General features: G+C 36.7%; 1 protein-coding gene across 1 annotated transcript in view; it reads right to left on the bottom strand.

Moving 5' to 3' along the window:
* Window positions 1-10,769: 10,769 nt before the first annotated feature.
* The window catches only part of LOC125177945 (dynein axonemal heavy chain 3-like), a 37,042-nt gene continuing 26,472 nt past the window's right edge, over window positions 10,770-21,339 (bottom strand). The window contains exons 20-26 of the mRNA XM_047880690.1: window positions 21,106-21,225; window positions 19,625-19,675; window positions 15,297-15,459; window positions 14,133-14,323; window positions 13,249-13,371; window positions 11,215-11,367; window positions 10,770-10,925 (exon numbers count right to left, since the gene is read on the bottom strand). Coding sequence (XP_047736646.1) covers window positions 10,770-10,925; window positions 11,215-11,367; window positions 13,249-13,371; window positions 14,133-14,323; window positions 15,297-15,459; window positions 19,625-19,675; window positions 21,106-21,225 — 957 coding nt within the window. The remainder of the gene's footprint in view (window positions 10,926-11,214; window positions 11,368-13,248; window positions 13,372-14,132; window positions 14,324-15,296; window positions 15,460-19,624; window positions 19,676-21,105; window positions 21,226-21,339) is intronic.

The raw sequence follows: 21,339 nt of genomic DNA, 5'->3' as shown, positions 1-21,339 counted from the left end.
AGAAATTAAAACGATGTTGTTTTTTTTTTACGAAATGTCAGACCACGCACCTCGTCATAGGTCTTGCCGTCATCGTCAGGATGAAGGAAGTCGGCGTAGACGAGGCTGGCGCCGAGCTGCCCCACGTCACACGAAGCTCTGACGCGGGTGAACGCGCTGCTCAGCTTCGTCCTGAACGCCCGCTCGCCGATCTCACCACACCGCTCCATAAAGTAGCGCCTATCATGATAATTTTATTTATCGATAGATTTAATAATTTTTTTGTCATTAATTAGTATTATGAAGGGAAAGGAAGCCGATCTCACCACACCGCTCCATAAAGTAGCGCCTATCATGATAATTTAGTTTATCGATAGATTTAATAGTTTTTTTGACATTAATTAGTATTATGAAGGGAAAGAAGAAATATTTAAATATTGACGATTATCAAAAGTAGCGCCTAGCGTGACAATTTAATTTATCGACAGATTTAATAGTTTTTTTTTGTCATTAATTAGTATTATGAGGGGAAAGGAAGAAATATTTAAATATTGACGATTATCAAGACAATTCGGAAATATTTAATGAGCGTTATTTCAAGTACGCAATTGTAAAATAAATGGTAATCTGGTAATTTTGCCTACTTTAATTAGAAGATAATGCATTATATTGCATGTCGAGTTTATACTCCGCTTTTTGTACGTCTTTGACATTAGTTTTTATATTTTACATGATGTTTAACGGTATATAACTTGTGATTGCGTATAATAACCTTCGTTATTGCTAATCCTTAATTGTTTCAAAATTTGATCAATGTCGTTGCGTTCTGTGATGATAAAAAATTATGCAATAATTTTAAAAATAAAAATGTTGCAGAAGCAAATATTGAGTTAATCCATACTCAAACTTGCAGTTAGAGTCATTTCGATACAATCTTTGGATTTATTATCATCATTAAATAGTTCCTCGATACTTCAGATTAGTCACATCATAAGTATTGCGAAGGTTAAAGATATAATAATAATAAATATAAAAAATCCATGAAAAAGGACTAAGCAGGACGTCCGTCACCTGTGGCCATTGCCATCATTTAATAGTTACCCGGTACTTTGAATTAGCTACATTATTGGTATTGTGAAGGTAAAAAATATAAATATAAAAACAACGAAAAATCCCTACGCATGACATCCATCACCTTTGGCCATTGCCATCATTTAATATTTACCCGGTACTTTGAATTTGCTACATTATTAGTATTGTGAAGGTGAAAAATATAATAATAAATATAAAAAAAAACATCAAAAAGGACTAAGCATGACATCTGTCACCTGTGATCGTCCCCCACAAGTCTATCGCAGAAGACCCTAATGGACTCGTGCAGCCAGAGCCTCATCAACTTGTTGGGGGAGTCGAGGCGGGAGAGGGGCAGCAGCAGCAGCCCTGCCAGCACTCTGCGCCAGCAATGCTTTACATTATGTTCTACAATCTAATCAATTTGATAATCATCAATTAATCATCAATTAGATAATCATCAATTTATCATCAATTAGATAATCATCAATTTGCAAACAAATTAAATCGTACACGTACCATCAACAACACGTGCCATTAGCAACACGTACCATCAGCAACACGTACCACCAGCAACACGTGCCATCAGCAACACGCACCATCAGCAACACGTACCATCAGCAACACGTGCCATCAGTAGCACGTACCATCAGCAACACGCACCATCAGCAACACGTACCATCAGCAACACGTGCCATCAGTAGCACGTACCATCAGCAACACGCACCATCAGCAACACGTACCATCAGCAACACGCACCATCAGCAACACGCACCATTAGCCACACGTACCATCAGCAACACGCACCATTAGCCACACGTACCATCAGCAACACGTACCATCAGCAACACCAGCATCAGCACACTTCAGCCCATTTATGCATCTAAATACAAAATGAATGACAATTTCTTACAGCGCTCTGAAGCAGTTTAAGAATATAATTAGTCACATCATTGAGTTACGTTATATTTGATATATTATTATTTGCTAAATCTAGTTTTTGGTCTACCAACATCATCCGCACGAGCTATAGTTTCATGCCGCGTACGATGTACAATCACAAGTCTGAAATATTTCAAACATTGCAATTTTCAAGACCAGTAACCATATTCATAACACGAAATTATTAATCATTAAACCTTGGCTCCAAAAGATTGAAGAACTTAAACGTTGCGAATAACTCCCGAGAAGTTCTATATTGTGAAATATAAGTTTTGTATTTCACTTCCTCTGTATTCTACTTCCGCGTGGTGATACAATGCTTAGAATATTTTATTATCAAATGACAGTCGAAAGCATAGGAAATACGGCAAACACATCAAATAAGAAATAGAAAAAAATCTGTAATGCCGTTTGATATTGACGGGGCTTGGTAGCATGAAACCTCCAGAGACATTATCATACTTAAAAGTTCTCGATAACTAGTCATGTGTCGCTGCTATTATTATTATTGCTTTCTCACTACAGGCTTTCAACGGCGGACATATTTTAAATTCCTAGTAAATTTCAAGCATAATTTACTCATGCAGAAAAGTATTCACTATATCGTTATCAACATCAACATCGCTGTGGCAGGGTGGCCCAGCTAGTAGTTACAGTTCAGAGTACCAAGATTGGCGCAGAGAGGCGCGGGTTCGATCCCAGCTCTGTGCGCCAGTTTCTGGTCAGAATCGGCAAGGAGGCCGGGCGGTTAAGCACAGCAGAATTGTAGCAGTGAGTTGCGAGTTCGAGACTACATCAAGCTGTGAATGTTCTGCGATGTTAAGAATCGGCGACAGGTACACATAGGTTACCAGGCCAAATAAACGCTGAAATCGCTATTATTATTATTAATATTATTATTATTATTATTTTAATTATTATTATTATGTACAGACCGTGTCATATCCCGCAGGTTGAAGACGTAATGAGGACAGGCTGAGGACGGCCGGAGCTCCGACCTCACGCGGTTGTACAGCTCCTTCGTGGCGTCCACTACACACTGATGAATAAATATATAACTCAGTACTCACTGCAGTGAGTGACAGAGAGCACATTTTGTCGTCGACGAAAACTTGAGGTCACGGACAGACGGACGGACAGACGGACGGACATGGCAAGCAGAATAGCGCATTTTTTACCATAAATGAGAAAATGCGCTAAAAATAGTGGTGTTGCTTCTTGATGAAAAAAAATTAATTATTCTCGATCCCTGATAAAAAAATTAAATTTTATAAAATTATCTGTTGTTACACTTTCTTGCTGTTAAATGCAATCCGTTGATCAAGAACACCTACACTAACTATTAATATTTCATTTATTTTTATCAATAAATGAGAAAATGCAATAAAAAGCTTTTTTTGAATTATCATAAGGAAAGAATGTCTGGGAAATAGCACTTTCGTCCTCGATGAATCCGTGATAAGGCTGGTTTTAAATTAGGAGTCAATTTTAGTTAAGCCTACAGTCTGCAAGAAAAAAAACTTCAGTGATGATAATTCGAACGATGTTCAAAATGCAGCACTTAATTAGTTATTTTTAGCGATCTTGTAGATTATTGGTCCCGATAGGAAATTATTTCAGTAGAAGAATCTGAGTCTGTTTCATAACTGTTCTGAAACCTAAGCTAACGAGCCTGTGCTCGACTCTATATACAAAGACTTCCTTGAAGCCAGGCAGTTATCAAGTGTCAGCCATCATCTCAATGATGGCTGACAAATATCAAATATCAGCCATCAAATTTTCATCTGATGGCTGACATTAAATATCATGAGTCAGCCTTCATCTCAATCTCCAGGGAGTTAGTAGTAAAGAATATCTAGATTCAAACCACGAATAAATGATATGAATGTCCGTAAATTGCAATCTCGATTAATTTATTCTGAAGATTGGATTAATAAATATTCCAACAATATTTCCATTAGAGATATTTTAAACAACATTTTTTATCTCGAACCTTGATTGCACCCAAAAATCCAAAATAATCGCAAAAAACAACCATTTTCTCGTATTAGCTACAATCAACTTTACTACGAAAACTTTCTACATAATACGCATTATGAATTTGATAGATAAATGATAATTATAAGTAAATTAATACTACAATACTAATTAATTGTATAACTCTGTCGTACTCGAGCCATCCTCTGTACCGCCCCGTCGCCATGTTTGCCGAGGTGCCATTGACAAATGGAACCAAAAATTCGCTCGAGCGTCGCGTCGCTGAAGCCGTCGAGCGTCATAGGCAGGAAGTGGCGTGTAAACCTGGGCAGTGAACAGGAAACAGGAGTGAAACCTGGGCAGTGAACAGGAAACAGGAGTGAAACCTGGGCAGTGAACAGGTAATAGGAGTGAAACCTGGGTGGTTCATAGGAAACAGGTTAATAGTGTTCAGTGTAACGAAAAAGGAGTGAAACCTGGGCATTGTAAAGAAACAGGAGTGAAATCTGGACAGAGAACAGGAAACAGGAGTAAAACCTGGGCGGTGAACAGGAAACAGGAGTGAATCTTTGCATTGAACAGGAAACAGGAGTAAAAGTGGCTGGAAAACTAAAGTTATCATGAATATTGTCGATAATGACAGGATACCAAAATGGAATAGAGGAAAAATTGCTTTATTTGTGATATGCAGGGAATTTAATGCGATAATTGATTAAAGAATTATGTAATTGACAGAATTTCTCTGCAAATGCGCAAAACTTTGGAGTCAAAGTTTTCATATCTTTTAAAGTCTTACCGTAAATATGGAAAGCATTTATTTCCTAATCTAAGTCTACTGCAGATAAAAGCTGTTGCACGTAAGCGAGTAATTTCGTAATTTAAGGACAGTTTAGTTATTAAATTATAATCTTTTTTAAGATGGCTGGAGAACGGTTGCAAAATAAGAGAAAAGTTTCAACCGTACGCCCTCGGTGAAGAGGTCATCGAAATTTTGTGTCTATCTACCAGGATGAAATTTGGAAGGGTTAATATATGAACATGTGTACATATCATATTACACCTAAAAATTTTTAATTAATATTTATTCTATTTTTAGCTAATATTTTGGAACTGATCATCCTAATAGGCTGGAGCGATCTTGAATATATGAACTCACATTACTAGAATTCCATCCTGCATCCTGAATTCCTCCAGCATCTTTGCTCAAAAATCATAAATCCTGGCGCGACATCGGACTCCTGTGTTCAGTAATCATTAATTCTGGCGACGCACTATCCTCCCTTCTTCAATAATAAATAATAAATCCTGGTGTCTCACCGAGCAACCTTGCTCAGTAATCTTTTAGTAAACATAAATCCGAACGCAAAAATCCTGAGCACACTTGCTCAGTAATCGCAAATCCTGGCACTACGCCGAACAACCTTGCTCAGAAATTGTAAGTCCCAGCGCCACGTCGAGCCCAGAAATCATCCAATCAGACTTTATTTTCTGCGAATTACACCACAATTCAACTAGAATTTAGGCAAGTCCCTGGGAAAAATTAACTTTTCCTTCATGGTCAAGCTTCCAAAAAATGGTAGGAAGGTAACAGAGCAACAGGAGTTGTGAGGGAAGGAGTTGTGAGGGAAGGAGTTGTGAGGGAAGGAGTTGTGAGGGAAGGAGTTGTGAGGGAAGGAGTTGTAGTTGCGAGGGAAGGAGTTGTGAGGGAAGGAGTTGTGAGGGAAGGAGTTGTGAGGGAAGGAGTTGTGAGGGAAGGAGTTGCGAGGGAAGGAGTTGCGAGGGAAGGAGTTGCGAGGGAAGGAGTTGCGAGGGAGGTTACCTGCAAGACAGCCGCTGGTCTGAGGGCTTCGACACTGTCATCGCGCACACCAAAGTCTGTCGAAATAAAAAAATATAACTCAGTACTCACTGCTATGAGTGACAAAGAGCGCACTTTCTCGTCGACGAAAACGTGAAGTCACGGACAGCTAGACGGACAGATGAACGGACGGACGGACATGACGAGCACAATAGCGCCTTTTTTCCATAAATGAGAAAATGCGCTAAAAACAGAGATATTCCTAAAGGTTATTCGTTTTTTATAATGAGGATTGTACAATTTACATAATTGATTAATTTATGTATACATGATGTTGGTAGATAAAGCTGTGAATGAGTTACCTGACCATACTCGAGTCGCTCATGTCAAAGAAAATTACAATTTGTGAAGGTAGAAGACGGTCGAAGGGCAGCCCCTAATATTGTGCACTTATGTCACAACAAACTTTATAAAGAGCAAAGTTTTTATAAAAATATTCTATATTTTCTCGAAGTCTTCTGCTGGATCTCAAGCTTATATTTCTGCGTTTGAATGCAGGAGATAAAAAATTCAATTCATGATAAAGTTATTACAACAGCTTCGACATTATGACACATTACCGCTAGATATGGCATGAGTTCATCAAATATTTAAGAATAATTGCTATTCTTAAATAATAAATAATAATTAATTGTTAATATAATAATTTCAATAATAAAATAGACATAGCTGCTTTCAACTGAGTATTTAGAATACAATTGCAATTCTCAAATTCTGCAGTTATTTTGCGTAGACATAAAAATTACATTACATTCTTAAAAATTAATTATTATGATCATAATCTAACTGTAAGGGAAGATTTGAAGACTTTTAACATAAGTCTAGTAGCTATTTCAGACTATCGTCAGTCCTGAAAAGATCCGGTCAAATGACACGATTCGGTCAAATTTTTGATCTTCTATGAACAAGTCACGAAAAGTAAGAATCGGCGACAGGCCATATCAGGCATACTCTTCAGCGCCGACATCAATATGTTAAAGTTAAATGTTAGAATGTTGTTAAATATGTTATGTTAAAGCTAAAATGTTAGAATGTTGTTAAATGTGTTATGTTAAAGCTAAAATGTTAGAATGTTGTTAAATATGTTATGTTAAAGCTAAATAACTGACGGTATCGACGAGTTCTACGCGTGCACGAGTGGCAGGATCGTACGTCTGCCTCTGGTCCAGCCACTGCCGTAAGAGTTCAAGAGGCGGTTGAGCTCCGTACGCGTCTCCCTGCGGCGCGCTCACGTCATCCACGAACACCACGCACTTCTTCGACATGGGCGGCCCATACACGCCCTTGCGCCGCCTAGTGGCAATTATTGAAGGTAATTTGATTTAATTGAATTAAATTTAATCTTAGATTGTTGCTCTTTACATTTGTCCGCCTAAATTTGACTTGTATGAAACATTTTTTTTGCGTGATAACCGCATTAAAAAATTCTTTAGATGCGATTCACTATTTCAATAAGCGAAATTATGGCAAATACATACGAGTAACTATATCTTACAATAGATCATATTTTCTTTTACTGGCTTCAGAAACTTCAATTTCTGCATATTTCTATGCTTACCCGGAAAGGGATATAACGAAGACGACATTAAACGCTTCCATTACAACTGTTCTTTCGTTAGCTGTTGTAATCATCATATACCTGAAAGTTGGCCCTTTTTGAGCCTGTTTTCTGTTGCTTTGCTTGCTCAATCCGTGCACAAAGAAGGTAAGAAATCCTTGCTTACCTGTCAACTTTAGCTAGGATCTCAGCGTGTAGCTGGGCAGCGGTGGTCCGGGCTGTGAAGTCTATTGTGTTGACACAGAATTTCTCGTTGGTTAATTTATTGAAGAAGGACAAAGTACAGGCGGTTTTGCCTGTGCCTGATGGTCCGGCTATCAGGAGTGGCACGTCATGGTCTATGCACAGCCGTAGGAAGAACTCCTGCCGGGCGGTCTCGGCCGTCGGTACAAGGATCTGGTGGAGCTGTGTGGAAAGAAAAATAACTCAATATTAATTATCTTGGACAATTTCTTGCCTGCTTAACGTTATTTCCACATTTCATAACAAATTAATTCCTAACTGTATTAGACATTTGTTGAATATGTAATTAAATGAGATAACTGGATATACGAGTAGCTCTCAATTAATTTTGTAATGAAAAGTATCACGAGACTTTAAGTTGCTTTATTGATCAGGAAATTTTAGCAAAAGCAATTGCCCTAATTAGTTGTCAAATTACTTTACTCAACGTGCCTCTTATTTTACCCTGAAAACGATTTACAATTAGTCAGCTAAATAGCGTCTCCAAGATCTATGGCAAATTTGGACCAAGGTCTTAGCCTTGCACATCAAATTACTTCCAATTATTTATTGTTGTTATTGTTCGTCTTTATTGTTACTTCACGGATTCTTAATTACTTATGAATGATATATAATATTTATTGTCAAACCCTTGGTAAAATACTCTCATTAGCCTTGAAAGCATTGACTATTTTTTGAGTAATCCGATCTATCTGGCGGGTCACAATTTCCTTTTAGTTGTATAAATATTCTGATTTGTAAAAAAATTGGGCTATAAATTCTAAACAACTTCTGATCATTTTGATGATATTCATTATCAAAAGCACGATGTTGCTAACCTTTGCGGAGGCTAGGATGTCCATCATAAAAACGCTATGTTGCCTACCTTTGCGGAGGCCAGGATGTCCATCATAAAAACGCTATGTTGCCTACCTTTGCGGAGGCCAGGATGTCCATCATAAAAACGCTATGTTGCCTACCTGTGCGGAAGCCAGGATGTCCATCATAAAAGCGCTATGTTGCCTACCTTTGCGGAGGCCAGGATGTCCATCGACTCGCTTGGAATTGTGTCCACCCAGGACACCCAGCGGTTGCCGCTCTTGTCGTAGAAATAATCAAACACCGAGCCGTACTCCGGGAACAACACTCTGTGTAATGGCCGGATGTAATAGGATACATTGGTTTATTAGGCATTTTCACTAGGATGTGATAGGAACTACAGTTGCATTAGTTTATTAGGCATATTTAATCTTGCATTAAAAAGTCTTCATTCAGTCAATGTGAAACAATTTACAGTTACTTATTCAAACTTTGCGATTTATTTTGCTAAATATTTTTTTGTACTTCTGAAGTATTTGAATGGTGGCCACAATCGGGGGAATGTAATTATTGATTCGAGAGGTCATTTAGACAAAATGCATGAAAGAATTGAGATTTCAAATGTTTCAGTAACGTATTTTTCTATTGTGTTGTTCTATCAGAATAAAAAATATCAGTAAATTTTTTTTTTTACAAGCCAGCATTTTAGTAGCTCCTCTTACCCGCGACTGAGTCTGAAGGTGTCAGGTTTTGCATGGCCATCTACTTTGCCGTGCAGCAACTGCCGCAGCTGATGATCAAATTTCTTTTTACTCGCTCCTCCTGTTAACAATTTATACATTAATATTAATTATAGAATTTCCTCAATTATTTCATATTGGCTGTACAATTGCAACCGCCCTGCGATATCGAGCTGATTTCTTTTAAAACAGGATTTTTCCTCTGCATTTCTAGATATTTAATCTTTTGTTTAATTGGATTAATATTCACCTTTACTCATAGGTGGTACTTCTCAGTACATGTTAGTAATTCTCGGCAAATAATATCTTGTACATAGGTACCGTTTACAACGGTCTTTTCTAACCTGTCACTGTCAGCCAAGAAATTGTCTGCTACGAGATTGTTGTGACATTGAACTTTGTGTGTGTTGACTTATGAAACAAGGTCTATAGAGCCTAGATGCTTTTATCCCAATTAAAGATATCAAACAGAACTGACAGCCAAAATTTGCACTGCTATGCACAATATATTGGTGTCAATTTGTAGAGAACATTCAAGATATGTTGAAAGATGGAAAGTTTATGCGCGGCTGAGCTTCTGTAACAGGATTGTGTATAGTTACAAGTTGAGAAAACTCTTAACCGAAGTGATTTCATTGATCAAACTATCAATTGGAATCAATGGTTAAATTTATAGAGCATTAATGAGTAACGACGGAAATATTTCTTCACATCGCCGACCTAACCAACTTCAATTAATATCTCTCTTTTCTAGATGTCGGTAATCGGGTTAAAAGTAGTATTTCTTCTGTCCATGATCGCATATGATCTAGAAACTCACAAGCAATAACCACCAACCCGCATGCAATGAGATGCACATTATGGTAGAGTAATTTCATTTTATAAATTAATCCTACAACGCGTAGCTTGGATATCAAATTCAGCCGGCGCAGAATAGACAATTTTTTTAAACGCTAGCATTAATTTCACTATAACTATTCAATACAGCGCATCGCTTTGATGCTTCACATTGATTTGAAAAATTCTATAACTAAGTTGAGGCAAATCTTTATTTTACTATAAGAAGCGTTGGGATTAACTTGTGCGGGAAAATGGTCAGCGCTGTCAGACGGCCGAAAAACGGCCAAGTCCGAGGATAAAAGAGGCCTATAATTTAAATATACTAGTAGATTTGTAGGTTCCGCTGAAAAAATTAAATTTTCCTTGTTTCTATGCTTTTTAAACTTTGGTGTCGTATTCTCGCTGTACAGACTGACTCATGATAATATTACTATCCTGAACATTTCGGCTTATAATAGGCCTAACTGATATTTTTTCAGGGAAGGAAGTATAAAGTGCAGGTAAAGGAAAAAGAGATATAAATGTTATATTCGCTTTCTCAGAAACTAGGCAATGGAAACTAAAAAAATTATTGATATTTTACCCAAATAATGACGCACTCTTTGCCCTTGCGTGCGTCATCCTGACCCAATTTAACTTAGAAAAGGGGCGCGCCAATGCTGCATGTGTTCTCTACTAGTGCAGAGTGATAGAAAGAGCGTCACTATTCAGACATAATAAATAATCAACATATCTAACTAACTAATTTTCTCTAATTACTTAGCTAACCAATCACGGCTGCCCCCAGGCTCCACGTGACAGCGAAGACGAGCAGGTGCTGCAGGTAAATATTGATTTTTTCTTCAGTTATTTTCTTGCCCAGAGGCTTGCCAGACTCGCGAATTTCGTCCAACAGGCTGTCAAATAACTGGCAGAAATTCTGCACACAATAGTCACAATAAAATCCTTATCAGTAAGTTATTCAAAATTGTAGTCAAAGCTGTGGAAACAATAAATATTTTTGCGATTTCGGCTTATCAGTATAGAATTTGATCAGAGAATTTTTTATCGGAGGCACATTAATGCAGTAAAAAAGAGGGAAATTAAAAGAAATTATTTACATTTTACTTTGTTATTCCGTTTCTTGCTTGTCAAGTTAATAAAAGATTAATTTTAAAATTGATAGAATGATTAATTTTGATGATTAAAATAGTTAATGAGAAACTAACTCTGAATAGCCCGAGCTGCGACGAAGTGACCACGACTTCGCAGTTGGCGGTGACGAAGGGCAGCAGACAGCGCATCATCCACGTCACGTTGTCGTCAAGAGCCTGGCGAAGGCTGGACGTGATGACGGCTGGTAGGCTGGCGATGAACGAATCCTGCTCACAGAAAAATAATTGGCTATTGTTGTTCAAATAATTGGACAACAATAATTGGCTATTGTCCAAATAATTGGCTATTGTCCAAATAATTGGCTATTGTCCAAATAATTGGCTATTGTCCCTGCAATTGGCTATTGTTGTCCAAAGTGAAAAATAATCGGCTAATGTAGTACAAATATTGGCATACTTGCTCAACTACAGGAAGAACAGAGATTGGACGTAGCACTGATGTGCTTTTTTAATGGGCTCAGGTTGACTCACACAAACGGATAAAGTGTATTTTTACTGTCTCACTTAGTTATTTGAGTGTGTCGGTGGAAGACGTAGCAATCCTTAGTAATCTTACAAACACATGAAAAATAAATTATGAGTAATGAATATGGAATGCATAAACGTGGGCTTTTTACGCAACATAAGATTTCTTTCCTTTTAATGATTGCCTAACCGAGTAGAATATCAATTTAATTTAAATGAAGCTGGTAGGGATTTGTCGCTAATGATAATTTATTTAGTTTCAGTATTGGCATATTTTGGGAATAGTTTGGATTTTTAGATTTTCTAAATATCTTTCTGATCTAAGATAACATGATCTCGTAGAAAGTTACCAGGATTGCTGGTGATTGCTAGTGATGGACTGAATTATCAAACATTGCCTTTTTTTGATTAATATTCATTTATTTGTATTTCCTGACTTCATTTGTATACCCCGAGTGAAAAGAAGATCGCTTGATCTGTGCGTGTTTCATAATTTTGTTCGTTTAGAGAGCTGCTCGAACGACGACAGCCAGCATGGTGTTATATTATATGTTAAAATAATAAATATTCAAAATTATTATATAAATATATATAATCAATTTATATAATATAGCGGTGGTAGTGTAAAAGTTCACACCATCGGCCAGTCACTGATTATGAACATCGCAGAATTGTCATTGTTAGCTGCGGTTCTCTAACCCAAAACTCACTGCTCCAATCTTGGTGTTTGTTAACCACTCGGTCTAACTACCGCATAGATTAATTATCTGTTTATTGTCGACCGAAATATTATTATTCCGAGACAATATAAGTAACTTGGTTTATACTATGCTGTTTTTTATAGATAGAAACCGTATAGATTATCTGTTTATTATCGAACAAAATATTATTATTGCGAGACAAGTACAATACTCTGACTTGGTTTTACAAGGACATGTACAATACTCTGACTTGGTTTTACAAGGACAAGTACAATACTCTGACTTGGTTTTTACAAGGACTAGTACAATACCATGACTTGGTTTTTACAAGGACTAGTACAATACCATGACTTGGTTTTTACAAGGACTAGTACAATATTCTGACTTGGTTTTTACAAGGACAAATACAATACTCTGACTTGGTTTTTACAAGGACAGGTACAATACTCTGACTTGGTTTTTACAAGGACAAGCACAATACTCTGACTTGGTTTTTACAAGGACTAGTACAATACCATGACTTGGTTTTTACAAGGACTAGTACTATACCATAACTTGGTTTTTACAAGGACTAGTACAATACCATGACTTGGTTTTTACAAGGACAAGCACAATACTCTGACTTGGTTTTTACAAGGACAAGCACAATACTCTGACTTGGTTTTTACAAGGACAAGTACAATACTCTGACTTGGTTTTTACAAGGACTAGTACAATACTCTGACTTGGTTTTTACAAGGACAAGTACAATACTCTGACTTGGTTTTTACAAGGACAAGTACAATACTCTGACTTGGTTTTTACAAGGACAAGTACAATACCATGACTTGGTTTTTACAAGGACTAGTACAATACCATGACTTGGTTTTTACAAGGACTAGTACAATACCATGACTTGGTTTTTAGTAAAATAACTGCTTACCTTGAGCGGTTGCCAGCCCAGCTGGTGCGGCTCCATGAAGACCACGCCACACCGGGACACTGTGGCGGGCGACGCCTGGTCTAGGGTCAGGGTCTCCATGAGGATGTTCATTTCACGTGGCATCTGTCGGTGGTGTGAATGAAGAACAAATTAAATCTTATTTATTGACTTCTAACAATATATTGAAAGAAAATCGCAGATAAAATTCTAAATGATAAATTTTATAATTTATAGCCAGCGCTGAAATGAAATATCATAATTAAGAGATAATAATGCATACAAATAATGCATTAAGAGATAATGAACGCGTTCAAGAACAGACTAGACAAGGCCATGCATGAGCATATGTTCAGTCTTAAAATGCCTCGTACCCTACGGAACAACTGATATCTAGAAGCGATTTTAAATCTACCGTCCGTAAGGCCAGTCTAGTCAAGAAAAGTACAAGAATCGGCGACAGGCCTATCCAGGCCTATTTATTTAATGCCGAAGATACTATACTATACTATACTATACTATACTATACATACCACCCAGCAGACTAACTATAGCACGCACCATGTGGGATCTCGAAATTAGTTTTGTGTAATAGTAAGAAGAATTAAATACACTAAATTCTGACAGATTCTTCAACTTTGTCAATATTAAGACGCTTAAAACCATAAAAACTGAAGCATTGTACACAAAAAATCAACGCTTTTCATGCCTACACTAAGAGACATGCGCGAAACTGTACGAATAGCTATTCATTTTTCGGTCGTTTTGCGTGTCATCGTAACCCAGTTTGACCCGTCAAAAGGGCGTATTAGTGCTCCGATTGTTCACAGGAAAGGAAAGTGTATCATTATTCGGACAATATAACCAATACATTATTCCGAATATACCTGTATGAGCTCGCCAGACGTAAGACAAAGTTTCTTGTTGTCGTCCAGCGCAGCGTTGAGACTCTCGACCCAGAGCGCGTCTACCGGCCCGTCCAGCACCAGCCACCGCAGCTGCTGCGAACTGCCGCTGTCGTCGTCACTGTCGGCTTTGGTGGTTGCCGCCATAGACCGGAACGTCTGCGATAAAACTCCTGCAAGAATTGGTTGAAATATCAGACAAAAGTTCTAAGTTGGTTTTGTGTAGATGATGTACAGTTCAGGTTTGTTTTAGTGATAATGATGTGTAGTTTTGTTTTGTATTGTCGTTCAAAGTTAAATATTTATAGCTGAAGCAGAGGGATGTAGTTGCTGGAATTTGATTGCATTGCCATTTCTTAACATTGCATAGATTGAAAACAAATTTTTGGACATGTTCTACTGTGAATAGTTTTGGACTTGATGGTAATTTCTGATTTAATAAAATGAGTACTGTATTGCTCGAGACAATTCAACATAATCATAATATGAAAATAATTTTCTTTTAAACGCTATTAGACTACGAGCAATAATTAAAAAGTAATCGAAAGCCGTGAAATTTGCAATCATTATACATAACTAAGAAGATACGAGGCTAATTCTTATTAAAATTAAAGGAGTACCATCGTCCAATTGATTATTTACTCTTTGATACGAAATTCACACAGTCTCTCAAATGTGTGATCTTCGGGCTCGAAACGATTTTTTTGCCAAACTTGTGCCGGAATTTTTCCAGCCAAATGTAGAAATATGTAATAAGTATGTTTCCGATATTCGAGTGTTGTCGGAAAAATAAACCCGCTAGGGTTTATAGGCATCAAAGTTATTAATAAATGTTTTTCCACTACTTTGATATTTTCCTCACCAATGCAAAAAAATTTGCAGCAATCTTCGTGAGAATAAGTAAACAAAGTTGCAATCAGTTAATTTTAGCGTAGACAAACAGAAAGGGATGGGAATATTTCCCGAAACTGTTTTAGAAAGTGAAAAACAATATTTCTACTTGCCATGCCATCTCTTGTACAACTAAAAGCGTTCCATAGGTTGACTTCCAAAACTCCCAGACGACCAGGTACTCTGACTAGATTGTTAATAAGGATCATTCAAGCGGCTATTTTCCTAAAGAATGATTAGGCTACAATAACCCACCGTCCTGCCACTCCTGGGAGAAAGGGTCGTAAGCCCCATAGAGCTGTGCCAGCGTTAAGGCCTTGGGGTTGATGACTTTAAAGAGGACCGAGGACGCTCCATCTTGGTCTTCCGCAGCCACGGCTTCATTCACGATTGTTTTGTTGAGTGCCCCAGCCAACGTCTGCGGTATTTACGCATAGCAGTTAGCACGTTACGTTAATTTGACAAACTAATTTACTTACAGTCAGCTGAATTTTAGCAAGCGATTATTGAGCGACTGAAGAAAGAACCGAAATTGATTACAGTCAATCGTTCAAACGGCTCGTTGTAAATAAATGAGTTGAAAAAATAGGATATTTGTGAGAAATATTGCACAAGTAATTTATTGATTCATGCTTTCTAATTGCAATTTATCTCGCATCAGGGGAAATTGCATCGCAAAAATGATGCATTTTGATTGATAATTCTACGTATAAATAATTAAGACATACAATATAGCGTATTTATATTATGAAAACTCATGCTGCATGAATGGAAAGCACAACATTTTATTAAATATTCTGTCCCGATTAAAAAACGAATTAAAAATTATCCTTGATCTTTAATCAATTGATTAAGGATCAATTAGGCGTCAAGAAACTCTTTCTAAAGATTCACAAAAGAAGTAAGAAATTTTAGAGACTGTCACGATGCCTAATTGGTCCTTTTGCACTGTTAAGTTTTAATTCACGATTAAAATCGCGATAGAATATTTCATAAAAATTTTTCCATGCATGTAGCATGTTATCATTATATAAATACACTATGCATGGATTAGACAAAATACTGGAAAAGCGGTGAATGGCTGACATATATGGAGAAGTTGTGAATTAAGGTTATGCATGTTATATTATATTAAGTATAAGGTTAAGGTTATATTAAGTGCATGTTATTTTTATAAGAAGCCGCCAAGCGTTCAGAAGCATAGCGTGGAATTATTAGCTACAAATAAACATTAGATATGCAAGCCTTGTCGAATTATGCATCAAGTACATCACAATCAATGGTGATGTATTTTCTACAATCAATGGTAATGTATTTTCTACAATCAGTGGTGATGTATTTTCTACAATAAGTGGGAATGTATTATCTACAATCAGCGGTGATGTATTTCTAAAATCAATGGTGACGTATTTTCTACAATCAGTGGGAATGTATTTCTAAAATCAATGGTGATGTATTATCTACAATCAGTGGGAATGTATTTCTAAAATCAATGGTGATGTATTTTCTAAAATCAATGGTGATGAATTTTCTACAATTAATGGTGATGTATTTTCTACAATCAGTGGTGATGTATTTTCTAAAATCAATGGGAATGTATTTTTCATAATGGTGTGATGTATTTGCTGATATCATGCATCCGTACATCAAGTGGTGAAAGGTGGATGGAAAAGCGTCACGTGAATATAGTCATTTACAGAGATTGGAATATTTTTATCCTAATACACGTTTACGCATTCTAATATGACAAATTAAACGTTGTAAGTTTGAAAAGAAAAACATTCTTATTTTAACGCATACAATTAGAAATAGAAAGAAAAGATGTAAGGATTTTCTAATGTGATTGACTCCATAAACACGTATGTAGGGAAATGTTTAAAACAATTTTCCAACCATAGTCAACTAAAAGCAGTGAAAACCACGCTGAAAAATTAAACAAAGCCAGCATACGTGCACTTTTAAACGCGCCGGCCTGCAGTGAAAACCAGGTGAAATGTCGAGAAAAAGTCTACGGAGAACAGTTTTCAGATTTAACTAACTCAGGACGACTTCATAACGTTATAATTTACTTTGTTAATACATTTGATTTCACGCCTCATACTTTAGGCAAGAATTAAAAGCTCAAATTTTAGGGATATTTTGAAGATTTGTATATCTTTAGGAAGATACCTGTCAATTAGCGTGCAAGTGAAGCGTAAATGGAGGAATTAATACTTATTTCATGTTCGTGCTCCTGAAACAGCCCAACCACCAGCTGACTGATTTTAGTGGATCAATCGATTCAGTCTGATCATGGGTGGTTACTCGCACTATTTCTTTCTTTTTGCATTATTTAGTTTGAATTTGAATAGGTTTGAATGTAAGAAAACGAATGTAATGCTAAAATTGGAATGAATCTGTGAAAATAACGAAATTACACTAATAAATAAAAAATTTAGCCAGTTGAAGACAACAATCTCATAGAAACTAACTAAAGCGTAAAATTTCATTGGCAATCTACGAAAGGAACTACGCGCTAGCCTAAGAAAAATAATTTGAATAGCGACCTCAACTCAATCCTCGACTGAAGCACTGATATATTAAATGAGAGAATTACTTTAATTAGCGCTGCGACTTATTGAAGACAATAATGGAATCATAGGTTGAACTCAAACTGAACGAACAGTCATTTTAGCAGCCCTCATGATGCGCCGCTGCCGCAGCGTCCTAAGTCTCCTCCTGTAGGCGCCCGCCAGAACCTGACGGTGTAAGGTCTTCTGATGACGAGGGCTATTGTACGTTTACAATATTGGCAGCAATTGTACGTGTACAATATTGGCAGTAATTGTGCATGTACAATATTGGCAGCAATTGTACGTGTACAATATTGGCAGCAGTTGTACGTGTACAATATTGGCAGCAATTGTGCGTGTACAATATTGGCAGCAATTGTGCGTGTACAATATTGGCAGCAATTGTACGTGTACAATATTGGCAGCAATTGTGCGTGTACAATATTGGCAGCAATTGTGCGTGTACAATATTCCAGGGAACGCAAACAGCACAAGCAATTATTTTTCGTAATCTCTTCACAGACATTTGTCTTGATTTTCTGGTAACGCACCAACTAGCGCTTCAAAGCGCATACGTAACGGCTAACTTACCAGATTAATTTTTAACAACTTAATAGCGTCTTCTCCAAAAATTTGATATACTATAAATTTTTTCCTTTAACCTTGCTGTTTGTCATCAAGGATTTCTAGTAAAAATATTTCTTGCACTTTCAATTATCAAGTCAGTTCCATCAATACTGTCAGTTTTGGCACTGACAACTCGTACGGCTAATTTGTGCGTGGATTTGGCACAAATTTGCACACTCGAACGATATACTTTGCACACATTGACTTCGGTCAACTTGGCTTTCATGCATTCGTATTGTCGATACAGATGACCGTACGTTATTCGTACGAGTACGAATAATAGTCCAGTGTGAGGACTAACACTTGCAGTGCTCAAATTCGGACAAGCAGATGTAATCACAAGCAATCTTAACACGAATTACGCGTATTAGCTAAGCGTTTAAAATTTAGCTAATAAATTCACTAATATTCTCAACGTAAGTATCGTACGACTTCGATGAGCACACTGTTGACAATGTTAAATAATGCAAATTGCCTATAAATCAATTACAGCAACTCGTCCAACTAGCTCGATTAGAAATTTATGTATGAAAATTTTCGATTGGACACATTTTTATATCGCACCAGCAAAATAATTTATAACGCTATTAAGAGGTTTATTCGGATTTGAGTAGGAAAAAGGCACTTCAACATTTCGAAAAAAGAAGCGGTCATATATTTTCTTTTTTGGCTCTCTAAAATTAGGTAAATTAACATATACCAGCTATGAGATATCAAATGGTGAACGTCATAAATGAATGAACTGCTTGCATTTTGTGTGAGAATCCGAAAAAGTGCAGGAAGAAAATTCTTCGACCAATGTATGTGTCTTTTATAATAATAATAAACGTTTAATTATGGATGAATTATGAGTAAATGTATTCATTCATTTTGTATGAGATTAAGAAAATTTGTTCGCAGTAAACATAACCAGCAATGTATGTACATTTGTCCAACGAAGAAGGGAGCATGTGCATATATACACTCCATCGTCAAAACAAACCAATTTTTACACTAAAATGATCGACAAATAAAGCTCTCTGTTCAGTCCCACAAAAAAGAGCTGATGCAATAAAATCGAAGGGACATATACATACATTATATACAAACAATGTTCCAAGGATGTTATACAGCACACTATAGTTTGATATTCGATATTAATTCTCACACCTAAACCTAACCTTTAAAATTAAGACTGATAAGTTTTTTTACGCGAAAGTAAATATTTACACTGTGAGGAGCCTTGAACAATCGGTTAGACGAAGCATTTAGCAATAATATTCCAATATATTTTAAATCCTGATATTTAATGAGGCAAATATTGAAAATAATTAACGTGTACTAACCGTTATTCTCTAAGAGTACCTGATAAATAGTCGTTTTGCCACTGAGTGGTTCACCAACGATCACTATACCATGTCGCACTTTCAGCATAGCGTGCAGCTGCAGAATCTTTTGCAGCTGCTCTTCCACCATCTGTACGGTAGAATATAATGCGTATAAACATGTGAAGCATCATCGAACACTTGTTTCGTTAGCTTAAAGCTGCGCAATTGTCCAGGTGTCGTCCAACGGTTGCTGGCTATGATTCGTGCGAGAATTATACCTATATATTTCGGTCTTAACCGTACCTATATGTTGCCTGTAACAGCACAAATTTAATAGTCGTAACATTACCTAAATGTTGGTGTTAACCATACGTATATGTTGGTTGTATTCATACCCATTTATTGGTCGCAAACGGACCTATATGTTGCTTGTATCAGTACAAATTTGATGTCCGTAACTTAACCTAAATGTTGGTCGCAACCATACGTATACGTTAGTTGTTATCATACCCATTTTTAGGTCGCAACCGTATCTATTTTCGGTCGCAACCATACGTATATGCCTGGTCGTAATTGTACCTATATGTTTGCTGTAACAGTACACATTGATAGCTGTAATATTTACCTATATGTTGGACGTGTCGCACTTTTATGTTGGTCAGAAGCAGATTGTCCAACCAGCATCTGATCTTGACACATGCTTAAATTATGCTATTATAGCCGTACCTATTTGTTGGTCCTAACTGTAACTACATATGTTGGCCGTCTGCAAACAGTCCATCTCAGGTGTATTAATGATAATTATCAACCATCGAGACATTATATTCATTACTCTTATCATTCGAGTGTTTCGTCATCGGCTCGATAGTTGATGTTTGTGCATTAGTTAAGAATAACATAATATAACATACTATATCATAATATCAAGGCCAAACCTTAAAAACATGAAGCCTCGATTAAACTGAAAAACTAAGGTGAAATAAAATACATGTGTTAGTTTAAATTAACAGTTGCAATGAAGATTTCCGCAAAATTCTTATTTCATTTTGAATATTATTGGGACTGCTAAAAATTTTGATTGGTGGCAAATGCTGACGTAATTATTCGTTAAACACTTAACCGAAACTCATTGAAACTAAGGTTCGTTGTGAAATTTTGGTCTCATCGCTATAAGTAATGAAATGTAACTTTTACTTTCTTTTTTTCAGTTTAGCATAATCAAAATACAAACGTGTAAAAATTCATGCAGCTATATATAAGGTTATATTTATGATATTTATGACTATGATATGAAATTGAAGAAAATCATTATCCAATCCAGAAAAACCTGTTCTAGGAAGGACAAATAATAAAATATTAACTTATTTTATTGTATGTCCTTCCTAGAACAGGTTTTCTGGATTGGATACTCATTTTCTTCATTATAAAAATCATAGTAATAAATATCATAAATATAACATAAATATAACTGCATAAATGTTCACACGTTTATTCGAGAACACGCGGGGTAAATATATCCATGCCATTAATGAAATTGTAGTGTCTGACTGCATCAATATCGTTAAAGAGTCAACCTGCCTGAAGTTTGTTCTCGGCGAGGGTAGAGAGTATAGCGTCCCTGAGGCCGGTATTGGCGTCAGCGTGCGGGTCGTCGTGAGGGAACAAGTCGTGCAAGATGGCGTTGAACAACGGTACGTCCTGTCAACACGAAGATCATAGACACAAATGCACTGCAGTTATTATTGGCTTAAAAGTTATGGACGCTAGAGTGGTGATGGCGGTGGTGCGGTAGCTCTTGAAGAAAGCGAAAGT

The sequence above is a fragment of the Hyalella azteca genome, unplaced genomic scaffold (assembly GCF_000764305.2).
Source record: "Hyalella azteca isolate HAZT.00-mixed unplaced genomic scaffold, Hazt_2.0.2 contig5927, whole genome shotgun sequence".
NCBI lineage: Eukaryota > Metazoa > Arthropoda > Malacostraca > Amphipoda > Hyalellidae > Hyalella > Hyalella azteca.
Note: the sequence above shows the minus strand (reverse complement) of the source record. Positions and strands in the feature narration are given on the sequence as shown.